This window comes from Rutilus rutilus (genome assembly GCF_951802725.1).
Source record: "Rutilus rutilus genome assembly, chromosome: 25".
Taxonomy (NCBI): Eukaryota; Metazoa; Chordata; class Actinopteri; order Cypriniformes; family Leuciscidae; genus Rutilus; species Rutilus rutilus.
This window is the reverse complement of record NC_140229.1, coordinates 7,017,609-7,037,406: the sequence shown is the minus strand read 5'-3', so window position 1 is coordinate 7,037,406 and position 19,798 is coordinate 7,017,609. Positions and strand designations below refer to the sequence as shown.

Here is a 19,798-nt window from a genome sequence, read left to right as displayed (position 1 = left end):
GCCTGAAGATGAAGGCAGGGGCTCAGCCGACCCCCTGGAGGTAAAGGAAGGGACCATCCTGGTGGTGGTGGGGAGGATGGAGGGAAAGGACCATCTTGGAGGTGGTTGGGGAGGATGGAGGTAATTGGCGCCGTCAGTATCTGCGAACTCAGACGGATGTAAGTACCATTCTTTTATACTGAGAGTGTTAACACATGATTGGTTAGAAGTGAGTTAATTCATAACGCGCTGATTGAGTCTTCCTGGCAGAACTTAACGCTAAGCTTACATTTCTCCATTCAACGCAGAATAAATCGATTGAGACTCATGGAACCATCAAAATCCTTCTTCAGGAACTTCACGAAATGCTTTCACTGCAAGTATATATTTAATGAGGTGCTCTGAAAATGATAAGCTGATGGTTATTTTCATAGTTAAATGGATATTTTCCATAGTTCCATTTCCGGCTTCCGGTTTCATTCTGTCACTTACCATTTTACCCATGTATGTGTGATTGTGTGTATGTTTAGATTAGTTCTGTTTGTGATTTAGTTAATAAAACTTGTGCACAATACGTATTTGGTTCTGACTATCTGCCCTGCAAACAAAGTCTATTTAATGATTCAAGATGCTGACTAAAATGCTCTTTTGTATTACTGTAAAATAGAAAGTTATTTCCCAACCCCGGAAATGAACATTTCTATGAATCAAGTTCCCTTCAAGTTCTGCTTCACGGCGCCCCAAAGGCACGCCGCAGCCAGAAAATCCAGCGCCGCAGGTCTACCAGCCCCACCCAGCGGCTGAGACCGGCAAGCGTTTTAAGCCAGCTAAACGATAACCGCTCGCCAAGCGCCAGGGCCCCCAGCCGAAGCTGATGCTGGACCATGAGCCTAAGAAGCCATCCTAGCCGGCGGAAAGAGGGGTCTATGTCCCGCCGCAGCCGGACCACCCCAGAAGATCGCTCGAGTGCTTCTCACAGCCCCCTCTTCAGTTCAGGCGGCTGGAGTTGTGTTAAATGCAGAACATGGGCCCGTCATCTGTCACGCACCCCTGCACCCAAACGTTGTTTTAACAGCGACCCACACAGAGCACAAATCGACCAAAATTTCTCACATAAACGCCTGTTAGGTCGGGCCCCCGAGTCTGGGTGTTCCACCGTCAGATGTAATCCTACCTCTGGCTTATCGGGCTCTGGCTTGGCAGGCCATTCCCGGAGTGTCAGATTGGGTGTTACTCGCTTCAATTCGCCTGCAGACCGCCGCGCTTTCGCGCTATAATCCACACCTCGGTTAGGAGCACTATGGCTCATGTCCTCCGCTCAGAGGTGTCGAGTCTGCTAGCAAAAGGGGCTATCGAGATAGTTCCCACATCACAAAGCGAGTCGGGTTTTTACAGCCGTTATTTTCTCGTTCTGAAGAAAGACGGCGGCCTGAGACCAATTTTAGATCTCATGCCATTGAATCTATCAATTCAGCGGCTCGCCGCGTCGTTCAAAGAGGGCTCCAGTGTACCCCTCCGAACGTTTCAGAGGGTCTTAGGCCTTATGGCTTCGGCATCTTCAGTACTCCAACTAGGCCTACTGCGTATGTGGCCTCTTCAGCTGTGGCTAATGCCTCAAGTACCAGCCCATGCGTGGCGCTCGGGCCTCGTAAACATCAGGGTGGACCAGCGCTGTATCAGAGCCCTGGACCCCTGGAAAGACACCAGCTGGTACCAGCAGGGTGTGAGCATGGGTCTGGTTTCAGAGAGGAGGGTTATCTCAACAGACGCTTCCAACTCTGGTCTGCGGTCAACTCGAGCCCTGTGCGAAGGCAGGCCTGCCTCCGGCCTCTGGTTGAGCTCGGAGAAACGCCTACACATCAACTGCCTCGAGATGAGAGCAGTTTTTCTATCCCTAAAAACCTTCCTCCCATGTCTGGCGGGACACCACGTCTTGGTCCGTACGGACAACATGTCGGTGGTATCCTACATAAATCGCCAGGGCGGCCTCAGGTCTCGCAACCTGTTCGCCATAGCCACACAGCTACTGTTATGGGCTCACGCCAACCTGCGCTCACTCAGGGCAGCTCACGTGCCAGGCACGATGAACATAGGAGCAGACATGCTATCTCGGGGCAACGTTCCCCCAGAGGAATGGTTGCTCCACCCCCTGACGGTTCACTTGTTGTGGAGAGTCTTCGGCAAGGCAGAGGTAGACCTCTTTGCCTCAGAAGACAACTGTCATTGCCCAATCTTCTTTTCAAAGAGCAGGGATGTGCTGGCCCACGAGTGGCCCAGCCTTCCCCTTTATAACAATAATAATAATAATACATTTATTTTTATATAGCGCCTTTAAAGCAGCTTCTCAAGGCGCTTTACATAATAGAACAAACAAATTTAAAATACAACACACGAGAAAAAAATAAAAATAAAAAATAAAGATGCGTTTATGCGTTCCCTCTGGTCTCGATGCTCCCCCAGGCCATCAAACGGATCAGGAACACCAAATGCGCAGTCCTTCTTGTAGCCCCCCTCTGCCGAACCCAGATTTGGTTCCCAGAGCTGATGCAGCTGTTTACGACAGCTCCGTGGCCGATTCCACTGAGGAGCGACCTCCTCACGCAGGCAAACAGGACAATCTGGCACCCCCGTCCCGACTTGTGGGCCCTTCATGCATGGCCCCTCAACGACCCCAGGACCTCCCAGAAGGTGTCCTGAATACCATATTGGAGGCTAGAGCTCCGTCAACTAGGCGCCTCTACCACCTCAAATGGTCAGTGTTCTCCAGCTGGTGTCTAGCTCGGAACCTTGACCCGCATAACTGTTAAGTACCCAGGGTGCTTACATGTCTCCAAGAGCTGTTGGACACGGGACATTCCCCCTCCACGCTCAGAGTGTATGTGGCAGCTATTGCAGCTTTTCACTTACCGGTGGCTGGCTCTTCGTTGGGTAAAAGCGACCCCATTGTTCGCTTCCTTAAAGGAGCCAGGAGACTTAACCCGCCTCGGCCACCTTCAGTGCCGGTCTGGGACCTTTCCCTGGTTCTACGAGCTCTTAAGGGACCTCCCTTCGAGCCACTTCAGTCGGCTGATCTAAGATCCCTCTCTCTTAAAACCGCTCTGCTGTTAGCACTAGCGTCAGTTAAAAGAGTTGGGGACTTACAAGCACTCTCCACGAGCGCTTCTTGTCTTGAGTTTGGGCCCAATGACTCCAAAGTCGTCCTTAAACCAAGACATGGATATGTACCGAAGGTGCTCTCAACTCCGTTCAGAGCCCAGGTTATTTCTCTGTCAGCTCTTCCGGTATCGGAAGAAGATAGTGATGCCCTCACGCTCTGCCCCGTCAGAGCCCTGAGAATATATCTGGAGCGTTCTGCCTCTTTCAGAACAGCTCTTTGTCTGTTTCGGGGGCCGCACCAAGGGGCTGCCGGTCACGAAAACTTACACTATTAAGATGGATAGTAGATGCTATCTCTCTGGCCTACACCTCGCCGGGTCTCCCGTGCCCCATAGGTGTGAGAGCTCACTCCACAAGAGGCATGGCTTCCTCTTGGGCATGGTCCAGTCGAGTTCCCATTGAAGACATTTGTGCGGCGGCCGGCTGGTCCACTCCATCCACATTTGCAAGATTTTATAACCTAGAGGTTCCCGCTCTGCAGGCAAGAGTTCTCTCTATCTAGAGGCCCTGGCTCTTCGGACCCAGGCCCATGTATGACTCAGACACATCCTGCAGTGGCTTTGCACTGTCTATGTGTTTATGATATTCTAGGTCCCTGGCTCTGTCGACCCAGGCCTGTATGACTTAGTGGCCCTTGTGCTTCACTATGTGCAATGTATATCATTCTAGGCCCGACATTCTGATCTGTGATATTCAGACTACTCTGTTATAAGTCCCGGGGCTCCCCGGACACCTTCAGAGTAGTCACCGGCGAATAGCACAGCGTTTTAAAATTGGTTCCCACAGCGTTTGCAACGCAGTACGAGAGAACTTGACAATATACCATAAGTGAATTTATATTATTTTTTATTTTTATTTAAAAAAAATATATTTTCGCCGTTTTTTATTAAGATAGGACAGTAGTGAGAGAGAGTGAGAGAGAGAGAAAAGGGAGGGGATCAGGAAGGTCAACAACCCGGGACTCGAATTCTGGTCTCCCGAAGCATATGTTGGGGCACTTGCACATGAGGCTATCATGGTGTGATATATTTGAATAAAAAGTATAGGCTCATTAATACCTTTGGCTTATTCCAAATACTATAAATTGCGTACTTTAAACAAATGTACATTATTAGACAAATAAAACTTAGCTATACTATTGTAGGCTATACTATAATGTGTTTTGAAAGTATACTTTCAATGCATTGTTACAATGATCATTTCCAGCACATAGTTAAAATACCTAAAATATATTTTTAATAAAGAGCAAATAAATACACTTTTAAAAAATAAACTGAATTTCCACTTCAAGTATATTTTTCTAAAATATATTGTTAGAAAATATACTAAAGTGCAATTATTTGAAAGTGTGTTAAAAGTTGTATTGTGAAAATAGGTAAAAGCATGATTCTAATATACTTTTAATATAAAGATAGTAAACATTTTTGTTAGTATTTGCAATGTACTATTGAAAAAGGAAATATATTTAAAATACAATAAAGTATACTTTTTTTTAACGGGTAGACATAATGATTTTTATATTGTACAAACTATATCCCCTTTTTACAATTTCAAAAAACATAATTTAGTATAATTAAAGCATGTTTTCTTCATGGGGACTATAAAAAAAAAAATTGTCTCCACAAGGTCAAACATGTCTGATATCTTTGTGGGGACGTTTGGGTTGATCAGGACACACACACAAACAAACAAACAAACTGTGATCCTGGAACCATGTTTGAGAACTTTGAGAGCCTTGGTGGAAGAGTGGGGTAACATCTCACAGCAACAACTGTCTAGTCTGCTGCAGTCCATGAGGATGAGATGCTCTGTGGTACTTAAAGCAGCTTCTGGCTACACCAGATATGACTGCTAATTTTGATACTGTTCAGGGACTCATTGTTTCATTTCTGTTCGTCAAATGTCTGCGAAACTTGTTTAGTTTATGTCTCAGTTGTTGAATCTTTTTGTTCATACCAATATTTATACATTAAGACATTTTCTGAAAGTTAGAGGACATCACTTTTTTTACTGAGTTTAGTTTACTGTCCACTTTTTGTCATTATGTTTTTGATCTTTAATAACACAGATGCAACAGGATTGACGAAAGTGATAAAGCATAAAGCACATAATATCTCCCTTTACCATTTATTCCAGTACATTGAGGATTTATGCTGCTTGCTCAGTTTATTTAATAAGCTAATTTAACACAATTTATGAACATTGTGTCACTTAATTTCAATGTGTGTGGAAAGAAGTTTAATTAATTATTAAAACTGGACATCAAATCCAGAAAACATACTCTCTGAAATAAGCTACATACTAAGAGACATGTAGTGTAAATTACAAATGTAAATCCTACAAAGAAAATCATATCTTTTATGAGTCACAGCCTTACCAGTTTAATTAATATTGATGCTCTGTAAAAATATTGACCAGAGAGGATGCTGGCTGAAATATTTTCAGAGTTAAGATGTGTTTAACTGTCTTTTTAAACCAGGGGTAAAATAAAGCATAGATAAGAGGATTGAGACCCGAGTTTGTGTACACAACCCATGTCAATAGATTTATGGTTGTGGAAGAGATTACTGATATAGAACAGAGATAGTATGGAATCAAGCAAAGCAGATAAACTGTCACAATGATTCCTAATGTCAGAGCAGCTTTACTCTCAGATTTCCTCCTCACTGATCCTTCCATTACACATTTACCCTTAATCAGAGAGTTTATAACTTTCACTTGCTGATGTACTACATAGAAAATCCTCAAATATAAAGTTATGATGAAGGTACAAGGAAAAATAAAAGACACAAACAGATCAATAACTCCCCAGGCAAAACCCATCTTAACAGAACACTCTCCATAACACATGTCTGTTCTGAATGAAGTGTCTAAAAATCCATTATTAATTACAATTATAGCATTATAAGTTGAAAAAGAAGCCCAGCTCAGACAGATGCTTATTAAAGTATTAGTTGTGGTTATTTTCTGTGGGTACTGTAAAGGGTGACACACAGCCACATAACGATCAACAGCAATTAATACTATGCTACTAAGAGATGCTGAGAAGAGCAATCCAAGGATTATCATAAACAGTTTACAGAAAGTGTCTCCAAAGTACCAACACGTTTCAATCAGCCTGGTTGCCTCTATGGGCATGACAAGTCCCATAAGCAGGTCGGCCACAGCCAGAGAGAGAATAATCAGGTTTGTTGGAGTGTGAAGCTTCTTGAAGTGAGAGATGGAGATGATCACCAGCAGGTTCAGAAACACAGTCCATGTTGACAGGAATGATACAAACACATACATGATAATATTGTATTCATATTTAGAGCGTTTTCCCTTGATACATGATGAGTTGATGGCAGGAAAGCAGTATTGAGTCTCATGATCCTCTGTCTCATAGGCCATGAGTGATTCTCCTCCTGTTAGGAGTTTGTTCTGCTCTCCGTACTGTCCTTTCATTTATACAGTCTGTATCAGACTGGCCCACCCATCTACTACCCATTGATGATGTAACATACAAATCAGTTTTTTTCTTTAAAAAAAAAAAAATTGTTTGTTTTTTTGAACATCAGCTTTGAAATCCAATTAATTTCTTCAGTCCAGATTAGGATTATTTTACACTTGTTCAAAAGTTAAAGAGAGAGAGAGAGAGAGAGAGAGAGAGAGAGAGAGAGAGAGAGAGAGAGAGAGAGAGAGAGACTGCGTCCGAAACCGCATACTCAATGAGTAGGTACTTAATTTCAATAAGTACTTACTTAACGAGCGCTAAAAGAGTAGGTACTTTATAGCCAGATCTCGTTGAGTATGAATGCGAACCGGACATCTGCCATGTTGACGTTATCATGTGACCTACGTTGCGTTATCACACGCGCAACAACTTAAAAGATTTGAACGACACGTTTAATTCTTCTATCTGTAAATATCTTGATATTGATTAAACTTGCTCATTTTGTGGTCTTTTTGAAGAAACTGCCGCCCATTTATTTTGTGAATACATTTAGGGTTCTTATATTTAACCCTACTAATGTGACCCACAGTTTTATCCTTAACGATATTATTTATTTTTATTACGGAATCCCAAAATTGTCATCTCTTGAATATGTTGTTAATTTATTTATTTTATATCCAAACATTTTCATCCACATGGAAAAGCGGCTAACTGCTTTATGTTTTCCTCTTTTTCTTGTTGAATTTAACTCTCGTTTCATCCCTCAGGCCTAGGCCTATAAATAACAAAAAATGCATTTTTTAAATGTATTATAATTAATTATTTAAGAAAATATATATTAAGATATTCAACCTTGAAGGTTCTTTTTTCCTGTGTAAAAAATCTCATATTATGTATGCAAACCATAGATGCAAACCTATATATATATATATATATATATATATATATATATAGTATATATATACTGTATATATATATATATATATATATATATACACACCTTATAACATCAGTAACTCGACAGCCCTACCTAGAACGAGTTTCCTCAGCGTTTGTAATGTCTGCACAAAGGGCAGCTGTGCGAAAATTCGCCTTTGGAGAAAACTGTTGATTTTATGCTCGAAAAATGTAAGTATCATTACTATTAAAAATTAATATTACCCCAGAATGAATTGCATTGCTATCCCAGCCCAAAACATACAATAATAACAACAACGATAAATGCTGACCAATACTTAATTATATTACTTTTTACTGAAAATGATATAATTCAATAAAACAAAATGTATGTCATATGACACAGCTTGTGTCAAATTAATAAAAGAATGAATGAAAGTCACCATCACACAATAAACAAATGCATATACAAGCCAACACATGAAACAAAGCTTTATTCAAACTACAATCATGTATGTAGGCTACAGGCGCTGAACCCCAAATCCTTCTGCCATTTCAACACAGCGGTTCCCATTCTGCAGCTTTATTCTGATGAATCAGCTGACCGCCAGAGGTGAGCCTTTACTTCGTGCCTGAGGTTGTTGCGTGATGTGTTGTGCTTCACAATCTGAGGCAATAAGGGCAAGTGGAGTGATGGAGGGTCTCATAAGGGCAGGTGGAGTGATGGAGGGTCTCATCCATGGCACCATCTCCAGGATTCAGCTCTGGGCTCCTCATCCTCAGTGCTCACACCAGCCTGCTGACATTTCAGATCCTACAAAAATGCACAAACATAACACAAAAGCAGTCATTTTAACCGCACAATGTCATTTGATTTCAGTATTATTTAGAAGACAAAAACGTTTTTTTTTTCACAAATGCCGCCATCATCTTTCCTTGCAGGTCCTGCTCTACCACAAAAGATCTGCAGCAAAAGCACAGAAATCAAGAATCAGAAAAGTGCTGTAATAGCTCTGTTTGAAATTACAATAATTAAATAAACTACAACTTAAGATTTAAATAGTTGTTGTTATTAATTTCTGTAGTATACTCACTCAAAGCCTTTGATGGCAGCATTCAGCTTCATGAGCCACTCTCCACCAGATAAACACACATCTGTTCATCTGTCCCTGTAACATCCAGACAAGATTCACATTACCTCTGATTTATGAGCTCAACACTACATTTACATGTTCAGGTTGTTTTAACTTTTTATCCAACATAAATGTTCCTCAATTTATCAACAGTAATGGACAAATAAAATAGATAACTTATGTTTATTACTTTATAGATTTGTTCTACATAATAGCACACATTCATCACTCAGATGTCTATTTCATGTAGTGATGTGCTCTTTTGCAATATTTACTGAAGATTTTCCTGTCAGATGTAAATAGACATTTAAAATAAGCGTCTTTAAGATGTATATGGTTAGTGTAAATCCACTTTAGAGACGTAACTTACGTGTCCTTACAGGAGCTCCCCTGTTAGCTAACGTTATACATAATAAAACGTGTTTTTACAGCAAAATCACAACTATACTACTGTGTAACATCTTTACACCTTCAACAATTCAACAGTTTACTCTACAGTAGTTCAACACATGCAATTTTAACACAAGGAACCGTGTTTACTCACATTTGAAAGCACCCGCGTCGCTGATCTCTACGATGTTTGATTATGACGTATCCTCTCGCGTGGCCTCCTGGGATAGAAGAGTATCCATCGGTCGAGCACTCGAAAATCTGGCCGAAAGCAGTAAGCCATCCGGGAACTTCTCGCCTACTCTTTTATGAATACTGGTGTTTCGAACGTACTGCTTCCTTCACGTACTGTTTTCGCCTACTATATAGTAGGAAAGTAGGCATATTCGAACGCACTTAAGTCAGAATCTCGCGATAATTAGTACGTCATCCAGGTCATTCTCGCCTACTCTTTTGGATTCGTACATACTTTTTCGCTCGCCTACTCTTTTTCCCATACTAAATAGTAGGGAAGTATGCGGTTTCGGACGCAGCCAGAGTCACAGCGGCGCGACGAAGGACGTCCATATTTTAACTTGCTGTAGCTGCTATTGCTACAGTGACCTGCTAGATGTTGGGTAAACCCAATCAGGCTTTAAAACCTGTGCCGTTGTGCCCGATACCACTAATAAATAAACCTTTTGTACACATAATAATTATTTGTGTTGGGCTGGGCCATTGCCTCCAAGGTATCTCATATTTGCTTACAGTCATGTTCCAAACAATGCATTATGCCACGATCTATCCCCTGTGTAAGATGACCACCAAGGCTGTGGTCAAAGTTTTAAAACAATTTATTTCTATTTTCGGAAGGCCCAAGATTATTCAGAGCGATTGAGGGACCAGTTTCACATCTGGAATGTACAACCAGTCTTGCGCATATATCGCTCTGAGTCAAGGTGCGTTAAAGCGATTTCATCAGCCTCTGAAGTCGTTGTCTAAAGACCACCCATTGGCCCAGCGGCGGAAGTCCAACAGTATGGGCGAAGGGATAATGCGTGTATGTCTTTTCAGCGTTCCAGTGAAGTTCACTTAATTTATTGGAATTTAGTTTCAATATTACTTTAGCTTTGCGCTTAATCTGACTCTGATGACTGATGATAATCAAATTTAGATTGTGTTTCTTATTAGAAAATAATCATAAATATTGATTGTGAAGTAATTTAGATCTTTGATTACTTTGGGTATCCCATCCTTTCAAATATCCATTCATTAGGGACCCGGTGTCGCTTTGAGACGTCACGTCGCGAATGTGCGCTCATGATCACAAACTAGCCAGTTCTGAAATAGTCAGAGGGTGCAGTGCAACTATTTTACCCTAAGCGGCCACTCACTGCTGACTCATAACAAAGGTGTAATTTTTTTTAATAGTTGCAAGCATGCAACGTGCTAAGTCAGTGATAGTCAGAAATCGTAAGGTCTCCTTAATGATGTGCCCCATGCTCTATTCATTAGTGCCTTCGGTTTGATCTATCCTGGACAGAGATTTGCAGAAACACCAGACTACACATTAATCTACTAGGAAGAATGATTTCAGAATACTTCAGAATAAATACAGAAAACTTCAGAATAAATCAAGATGTAACATTTATTTGTCAGGTAAAAATGTATCATGCCAATTACACAAGTGATTAAAAGCCAATTAAGAAATAATAAATACATGACATCAATTACTCAAAGATGACTCTAAAAGTAAGCAATGCATTCCTGACAGAGACATGCAGTGGTGTGTGAGTGTTTTCCAACGGGAAAACACTGACACAGCACTGTATGTTTTTTTTTTCCTGGTTACAGGTTCCCAAAGACTGCTCTGTCACCTACCCTTAAATACCCAGACCAGAACAAAAGGGTTGTACCAATATATTTTAGGGTTGTTTTGGGTCAATTCATGAACCCCAGGGGGTAGCACCTGGTTTTGGGGGAGAGGGGAGATATCTTGAAGAAACATCACCCAAAGAGGTCTCAATCTTTCTCATTATATCAATGACTGCAATGCAATTAAGACCATTTTACCAATCGCACTGAGACATTTAAAGCAGGGCTACGCAGTTTCGGGAATTTCTTCGCTGTATTCTTGCTTTTTGCTCGCAGGTTTCTCTATAGAGCTCCCCCTACAGCTTTGGAATAGATATTTGACAACACTGTCGAAAAACTCGTTGGCGACTCTTTAAAATGATACCAAACATGAAAAGGAAAAACAATAGATTCACAAGATACATCATATGTGATATATAGACATTCGTAGTGAACTTTTGGTGACTTGACCCAGGGGAGAGGAAGGGAGGAGGGAGAGGGGGATGCAGAGATAAGGAAGGAGAAAAGTTTGGACAGGACAATGTCCTGTGCGATCTTCTGTCCAGGGTGCGTTTTATTGCTTTATCGCAAGGGTGAGTTTTATCTCAGCTTTTGTCCTAGCATGAAAATCAGTTCTTACAGTTGTTACGCACTTACTGTGTTGAATTGTATCAGGATTGAGAAGAGGGTCTGTCTTGGTTGATGCTCGTAGCCTGGAAGTGACACAGGAGAGTTTGGGTTTTAGTCCAAAAAAAGTTTTGGTCACACAGAGCATGGGTCAATTAATACCCACGGCTCCTGACGATGCATTGAGGTCTTAAGAAGCGAAACAATTGGCTCGGCCTCCCTGGGAAAGTCTATGCCAGGGTACTGGAGAGGAGAATACGGCCGATAGTAGAACCTCGGATTCAGGAGGAACAGTGTGGTTTTCGTCCAGGCCGTGGAACACTGGACCAGCTCTATACCCTCTACAGGGTGCTGGAGGGTTCATGGGAGTTTGCCCAACCAGTCCACATGTGCTTTGTGGATTTGGAGAAGGCATTCGACTGTGTACCTCGCGGCGGCCTGTGGAGGGTGCTCCGGGAGTATGGGGTTCGGGGTCCTTTACTAAGGGCTGTCCGGTCCCTGTACGACCGAAGCAGGAGCTTGGTTCGCATTGCCGGCAGTAAGTCAGACTTGTTCCCGGTGCGTGTTGGACTCTGGCAGGGCTGCCCTTTGTCGCCGGTTCTGTTCATAATTTTTATGGACAGAATTTCTAGGCGCAGCCAGGGGCCGGAGGGTGTCAGGTTTGGTGACAACACGATTTCGTCTCTGCTCTTTGCAGATGATGTTGTCGTGTTGGCCTCATCAAACCAGGACCTTCAGCATGCACTGGGACGGTTTGCAGCCGAGTGTGAAGCGGCTGGGATGAGAATCAGCACCTCCAAATCCGAGGCCATGGTCCTCAGTCGGAAAAGGGTGGCTTGCTCGCTTCAGGTTGGTGGAGAGTTCCTGCCTCAAGTGGAGGAGTTTAAGTATCTTGGGGTTTTGTTCACGAGTGAGGGAAGGATGGAACGGGAGATTGACAGACGGATCGGTGCAGCTTCTGCAGTAATGCGGTCGATTTACCGGTCAATCTACGTTCCTACTCTCACCTATGGTCATGAGCTTTGGGTCATGACCGAAAGGACAAGATCCCGGAAATGAGCTTTCTCCGCAGGGTGGCTGGGCGATCCCTTAGAGATAGGGTGAGAAGCTCGGTCACTCGGGAGGAGCTCAGAGTAGAGCTGCTGCTCCTCCACATCGAGAGGGGTCAGCTGAGGTGGCTCGGGCATCTTTTCCGGATGCCTCCTGGACGCCTTCCCGGGAAGGTGTTCCGGGCGCGTCCCACTGGGAGGAGACCCCGGGGAAGACCTAGGACACGCTGGAGAGACTATGTCTCCCGGCTGGCCTGGGAACGCCTCGGTGTCCCCCCGGAAGAGCTGGAGGAAGTGTCCAGGGAGAGGGAAGTCTGGGCATCTCTGCTTAGACTGCTGCCCCCGCGACCCGGCCCCGGATAAGCGGAAGAAGATGGATGGATGGATGGACAATTGGCTTATGCAAGAAACTGAACACTCTATAGCCTACAATATTTTTACATGTAATCCACAGCCGCAGCAAATAGTGCTGAGCGCATACATAGCAGTCTGGAGCACGAGCTTCCTATCACACAATAACGTATGCGCAGGAGCAAACTCACACATGAGCTGATGCTGTGTTTGTTTACAACATTGTTGTGTTGTTTTGTTCATCAAAATTGTACTTACTTGTGCTTATCCTGGATTAACTAAAATTAAGATTACATTTGCTTGTGCAATATCAATCAGGAAGATTGACTTTTCACCAGATACCCAACGTTTGAGTGCATGCATCATTAAAATAAATGTTTCATTTAGAATTGTTGCATGTGGTCTCCCTTTTTCTTGCAGGGTTGTAACAATATATATATTTTTTTCTGCTGGTGCCCTCTAATGCACATTGTGTCAACTTTGACCATTGGGTGGCGCATATCCCGCTTGTTGTTACACAGCAGAAAAAGGAAGGAAACAGTAGGAAGAAGTGCTGGTAGAATGCATGGAGTGAAGTCGCCACTCAGGATTGGTCATTTGTCTGTTGCCTGGCTACCAGTTTCTTTGAAGCTGTTGATTTGTCAAACAAGCAATGACAAGTGTCTCATTTACTCCTGATAACAAGTCATCTGAGAAATCAGTTACAGTAAACTCTGAAGACTAATTATATCAATTATGGTTTGCTGTTGAGTAAATGTGCACCTGAGGGTGCTGTTAACACCTGTGCTGAATGCAGAGATGAGATTCATTAGAGGTGTGAATGCAACACATCTAAACACACTGTGAATGCACTGATGCAATAGCTACTGCTCATTATTCAGGGGTCAGTTACTTGTTTTGAAAAATACATCAAAACAAATATTATGTAACTGACCCCTGAATAATGAGCAGAAGCTATTGCATCAGTGCATTCACTGTGTGTTTAGAATAGATAGAAGTAAAAGAAGTAGAACTTTTATTCCAGAGATGTCTATACTGTACAAGTAGATATAAAAGAAATTCCACTCTGTACAGGTGTCAAAAAAATCAATAAAAAAAAAATCAAAGAAAGCTGATGATGATCTCAGTCAGACATTGTTACTAATAGTTTTTGTGGCAGCCTGATTTTCTTTTTCTCTCTCAAAAAGCAATGTTTAAAATATTGCAACTATCACAGTATTAACAACAATTAAATTGATAACAACATAAAACTTCATATTTGGCATGTGTAATATAGGGTGAACACTGGCAAAGTGGGACAATGGGTAAAGTGGGACAGTTAAGCTTCTTAATTTCTATCTTTACATGTAAATGATTCCATTACTAAAAATCAACACTGAGTTCATTATAAGCAAGTATGTGATAAAAAAATATAGATTCTGTGGCTATGACATCACTTCAGGGGGTGTGGCACACCATTTTCAACAACCATACAGTGAACCGTGATGGTAAAGTAAAATGACATAGCATTCTGAGGTGAATAATGTTAAGATTATAAAAATTAAAACATTCACGGATCATTTGTAATTGTTATATATTTTGTTATAGGATGTAATGGTGAATCAGAATTTGTAAAAATCACATTCATATGAATCTTTTTTTGTTGTTTTTTATGTGATTTTGACACTGTCCCAGTTTGCCAATAGCATATTGTATTACTGGCAAACTGGGACAGCCGTTTAAGTCATTCTAATGGGGGAATTGAGTTCCCTTTTTGTATGCCCCCCATAAATTTAGTTAGCTAGCTAGATATTTCAACAAAGATTGTAAACTGATTTTAAAAAACAATGCCAATTCCCCCCCCCCAAAAAAAGAAAGAAAGATGGAGGATACAAACTTGGATGGCTGGGACATTTGCAATATTTGCAAAAAACTTTTCAACAAAAAGGAATGAAACTTAGCCTGTGTGGAATACAATTAGCCTATAAGAAGAAATGTTTATGAAGATTTCTATTTTTTTAAATTTATATGAAATAAACTAAACCCAATACAAAATATTGTGGACAGGCGAGGGAGGGGTGGAAAGAATCTGCTGTACCTACACCCCTCCTTAAAAAAAGTGATTTTTATTATTTTTGTTGTTGTTGTTTATATTGTTATTGTGTATTTAATTCATTGGGCCTACATGTGAATAATAATTTAATGTGTTTGAAGTGTCCCAGTTTGCCAATAAAGGTGTCCCAGTTTGACAGTAGCGCCTGGAAAAATGTGGTTTGGGGTCCATGTGTGTTTGAGGAAGAGTCATCCATCCTGTGTTTAATGTTTCTTTCTTTTTTATTCTGTATAGAGCACTTAAGCTATTTAGAATAGTATCATATGAGGGGCTAAGACATTTGGATCATAATAAAACATTATGCAGAAGGTAAATTATCAGAAAGTGTCCCACTTTACCAGTATTCACCCTATGTAATGATGATTTTTATCATTTTGAATGTGGTGTCTTTGAAAGGTGGTGTCTGCATGGTGAACTGCACTGCCAGATTGTTTCAGTGCTGGAATTGCTGCAGGAAAAATGATCATTATGCCCGCCACTCTCAGGGTATTTGTGGCCGCCATATCGGCTTGCCACGCCCTGATTGATGGGGCTCCAGTCAGGAAGCACCCTCTGATCATCCACCTCATCCGTGGAGCGAGGTGGCTGAGGCCTCCTGTTAGAGGAAAGATCCCTTCGTGGGACTTGACCATAATCCTTGAGGGGCTAGTCAAGACCACTTTTTGAACCACTACAGTCAGAGCCTGTTTCTGTTTCGGTCTGTTTCAGGGGTGACCAGACCCTGAGAGGACAAAAGGACCTCTCTGGAGATTACCATTTGAACTGGCCCTCGTGCACCATCGAGACGAAAGTCTCACCTCCGAGTCATCCGAATCTACATCTCTTTCCCTCTCCCCTCACCCCCTCTTTCTCATGCTCAGATGATCACCTGAATTCACCCAAGAAAATGTATAGTTTAATGTGAATGATTATCACAGAGTATTTTTCATGTTTATGAATTACCATTCATTTCCATTTTGAGATAAAATGCAAGACAGAAATCCAGCATGTCTAGCTTTCTATTTTTAATCAGGTTTAAATAATTAAACAATTAAATAGGACATTATTTTTCTATTAATACATTAATTATGAATTTATTATTATTCCAAGCATATGACATTTTATTTAGCCTACAGCAGACAATCATGCAATGCGAACAGCGTGTTCTCTGGTTTTTAGGATCACAAAAATCGTTCCTTCACAGTGAATAAATCACCATCCGAATTTTATCATTGAGGTGCCATGCAAATTTATTTTTACAGACGTCCACATGAGAAACAATTACCATCCGAATAGGGCTTTACACTCTATACGACTGTCCTCTTTTTGTCATTGTGTTTTTGATTTATAATAAAACAGATTCAAAATAACTGATGAAAGTGAAGCACTAAGTACATAATATCTACCTTTATCATTAGACTGAAGGTTTGTGATTATTGCTCAATTTACTTAATAAGCTATTAAAACAACTTAACTTTGTCACTTTTTTACTGTGTAAAAAGAAGTTTGCTTAATTGTTACGTTCTGACAAAACTTGAATCAGTGTGAAAATTATACAGCAATCGTATTATATATTATATACAACAAACTACGTACTATTAGGATACATGTATAGTATAAATTACAAATATAAACTGTTTATCTATACCTTTAGCTATCACTTAATAACAATAATGCAGTTTATGTGAAATTTCTCTCAGAGTGACGGTTTTACCAATTTTACAATTGATGTTTTGTAAAAATGTCAACCAGAGAGGATGATGGCCGAAATATTTTCAGAGTTAAGATGTGTTTAACTGTCTTTTTAAACCAGGGATAAAATAAAGCATAGATCAGAGGATTCAGACCTGAGTTTGTGTACACAACCCATGTCAAAATATATATGGTTGTAGAAGAGATTACTGATATAGAACAGATAAAGTATGGAATAAAGCAAAGCAGATAAACTGTCACAATGATTCCTAATGTCAGAGCAGCTTTACTCTCAGATTTCCTCCTCACTGAACCTTCCGTTACACATTTACCACCCTTAATCAGAGAGTTTATAACTTTTACTTGCTGATGTACTACATAAAAAATCCTCAAATATAAAGTTATGATCAGGATACAAGGAAAAATAAAAGACATTAACAGATCAGTGACTATCCAGGCAAATCCCATCATAACAGAACACTCTCCATAACACATGTCTGTTTTGTGTGAAGTGTCAAAATATCTGCTATTAATTATACAGGCAGTGTTATAACCTGAGGAGCAAAACCAGCAGAGACAGATGCTTATTAAAGTTTTAGTTGTGGTTATTTTCTGTGGGTACAGTAAAGGTCGACACACAGCCACATAACGATCAACGGCAATTAATACTAAATTACAAAGAGATGCTGAAATAAGCATTGGAATAAATATTGAATAGAGTCCGCAGAAGATGTCTCCAAAGTACCAACACACCTCAGTTAGTCTGGTTGCCTCTATGGGCATAACAAGTCCAATAAGCAGGTCGGTCACAGCCAGAGAGAGAATAATCAGGTTTGTTGGAGTCAGATGATCACCAGCAGGTTCAGAAACACAGTCCATGCTGACAGCAATGATACAAACACAAACATGATATTGTATTCATATTTAGAGCGTTTTCCCTTGATACATGATGAGTTGATGGCAGTATTGAGTCTCATGATCCTCTGTCTCATAGGCCATGAGTGTTTCTCCTCATGTTAGGAGTTTGTTCTGCTCTTTTGTTCTATTCTATAGTCGTTTAATTTATACAGTGTCTGGATCAGACCGACCAACCCATGATCTACCATCCACTCTGATGCTGCATAATGTAATATTATTTATTCATTGTATGCATTGTTAAATTTAGCCACACAATAATAGGGTAAACAGTGCTAAAGTTTTAATTAATATTTGCATGCTTGTTATTTACATGACAAACTTATTTTTCTATTTCTTTTCATGTGAATTGTGTTTCTGTTAGTAATCAATATTTCCATATATTTCAAGTTAATATATTTTTTCATTTGGGTTGAGCCTGGTTAGTACCGGGATGGGCGACCTCCTGGGAGGTCTAGGTTGCTGCTGCAAGGGGTGTCAGTGAGGCCAGCAGGGGGTGCTCACCCTGTGGTCTGTGTGGGTCCTAACACCCACCTAGTGACGGGGAAAATACTGTAACAAGCACCGTCCTTCGGATGAGACGTTAAACCGAGGTCCACTCTGTGGTCATTAAAAAACCCATGGCATTTCTTCTAAAGAGTAGGGTGCCCCGGTGTCCTGGCCAAATTCCCTCCATTGGCCCTTACCAATCATGGCCTCCTAATAATCCCCATCCACTGAATTGGCTCTATCACTCTCTCTCCTCTTCACCTGGTGTGTGGTGAGCGCACTGGCGCCGTTGTACTGTGGCTGCTGTCACATCATTCAAGTAGATGCTGCACACTGGTGGTGTTTGAGGAGAAATTCCCTGAAATTATTGTAAAGCACTTTGAGTGTACAGTAGTACATACGAAAGTGCTATATAAATGCCTCATTCATTCATTCATTCATTCATTTGCCATATACTTAGATTTTTCTTATTGATTTTAGGTACTGTTGTATGCTAATATTCCACAACACACTGACTACTGATCCAGAGTAGAAAAATGTCCCCCTCATTATCATCTTTAATTAAAATAAATCAGTTTTGGAGTTGTTTTTTTGTATGGAGAATAAAGAGCAGAACATGCATGATAAGTTATTAAAAGCGCAATAAACTGCGCAAGAGAATTTAATTCGGCACTCGAATGCTGACAGGTGGCTTTTGTGTGCACACTTGAAGCGTGTATACAGAAAGCCATCTCTCTGACAGGACGCAATCCCATAATCAAATACACATCACTTATGTGCTCGTCTTGGCGAGTATCCTCATAAAGACAAGTCGGTTATGTTTTAATTAAACATCAACATTTGAGAAAGAAACTGATGTGTAAATTTGTATTAGGTCTTAAGTCACAGCACCCTAATAAAACTGTAGTATTTCTTACTTGAATATTAGGCTAGACACCTGAAAAACTTAAATTATGACTTTTTAAATGACATTATGGCTTGTAATTGAGGAAATGTGCACCTGAGGGGCTGTTAACACTTGTGTTACAATTGTAAGACTGGAAAAACTGGAAGAGAGGGCAACTCTTTGAGAAAACAAAGGAAATTAACATTTGAACTCTCTCTTGTGAAGTTAGCATCACCATCTGAGACGCAAGTCTCACCTCAGAATCATCCTAATCTACAGTACATCTCTTTCCTTCTTCCCCCATTCCTTCTCTCTCTCATGCTGAGATCACCAAAATTCACCCAAACATCTATATGGTTTAATGTGAATAATTATCATACAGTATTATACATGTTTGGTTCCATTTGAAATGTCTCAGGGCAACTGGTACAAATGTGTCATTCCCAAAGAAGTAAACTAAAAGGTAATAAAGTTCTTAAGAGTTAAGGGTGTGTCTTCCAGGCAAATGGCATCCTGCTCCCAAAAGGTGTAAACTCTGAATGCAAATTCCCATTGTTAGCAAATGTTCTATGTGAAAGATGTGTCTGTCTATATAAAGAAATGCAACAAGAGGTTTAGGGCGATTCTGTAACTCAGATCAGCCCATAATGTTGAAGGACCTCAAATATTTCAGCATTATGTATTTTTCTAAATGTCGGGTTTAGCCTACATCTTTTACTCTCTTTTTTTTTGGTAACAGCGATGGCTGAAATCTTAACGAGCTTAACAAGAACCAGTTCGGGCATCAAAGTCTTTAAGAAATTAAATGTTATGAACATGTTTTGGTGATTTATTGGTGAGACTACAAGGCTTTAACTAAGAGTTGCATTTAACTAATCCTGACTGATTCAAATGATA

General features: G+C 40.8%; 1 protein-coding gene and 1 pseudogene across 2 annotated transcripts; both read right to left on the bottom strand.

Annotated features, from left to right (window-relative positions):
• Positions 1–5,520: 5,520 nt before the first annotated feature.
• LOC311284769 (trace amine-associated receptor 13c-like) lies at positions 5,521–6,579 on the bottom strand (the record flags this gene model as incomplete). Its single annotated transcript, XM_084399981.1, has 1 exon — positions 5,521–6,579. The coding sequence occupies one exon, from the start codon at positions 6,577–6,579 to the stop codon at positions 5,521–5,523; it is 1,059 nt and encodes a 352-aa protein (XP_084256107.1).
• Positions 6,580–16,638: 10,059 nt separating this feature from the next.
• On the bottom strand, positions 16,639–17,643 carry LOC311285294 (trace amine-associated receptor 13c-like; annotated as a pseudogene). The gene has a single exon. The product of its transcript is annotated as a trace amine-associated receptor 13c-like (transcript).
• Positions 17,644–19,798: the final 2,155 nt, after the last annotated feature.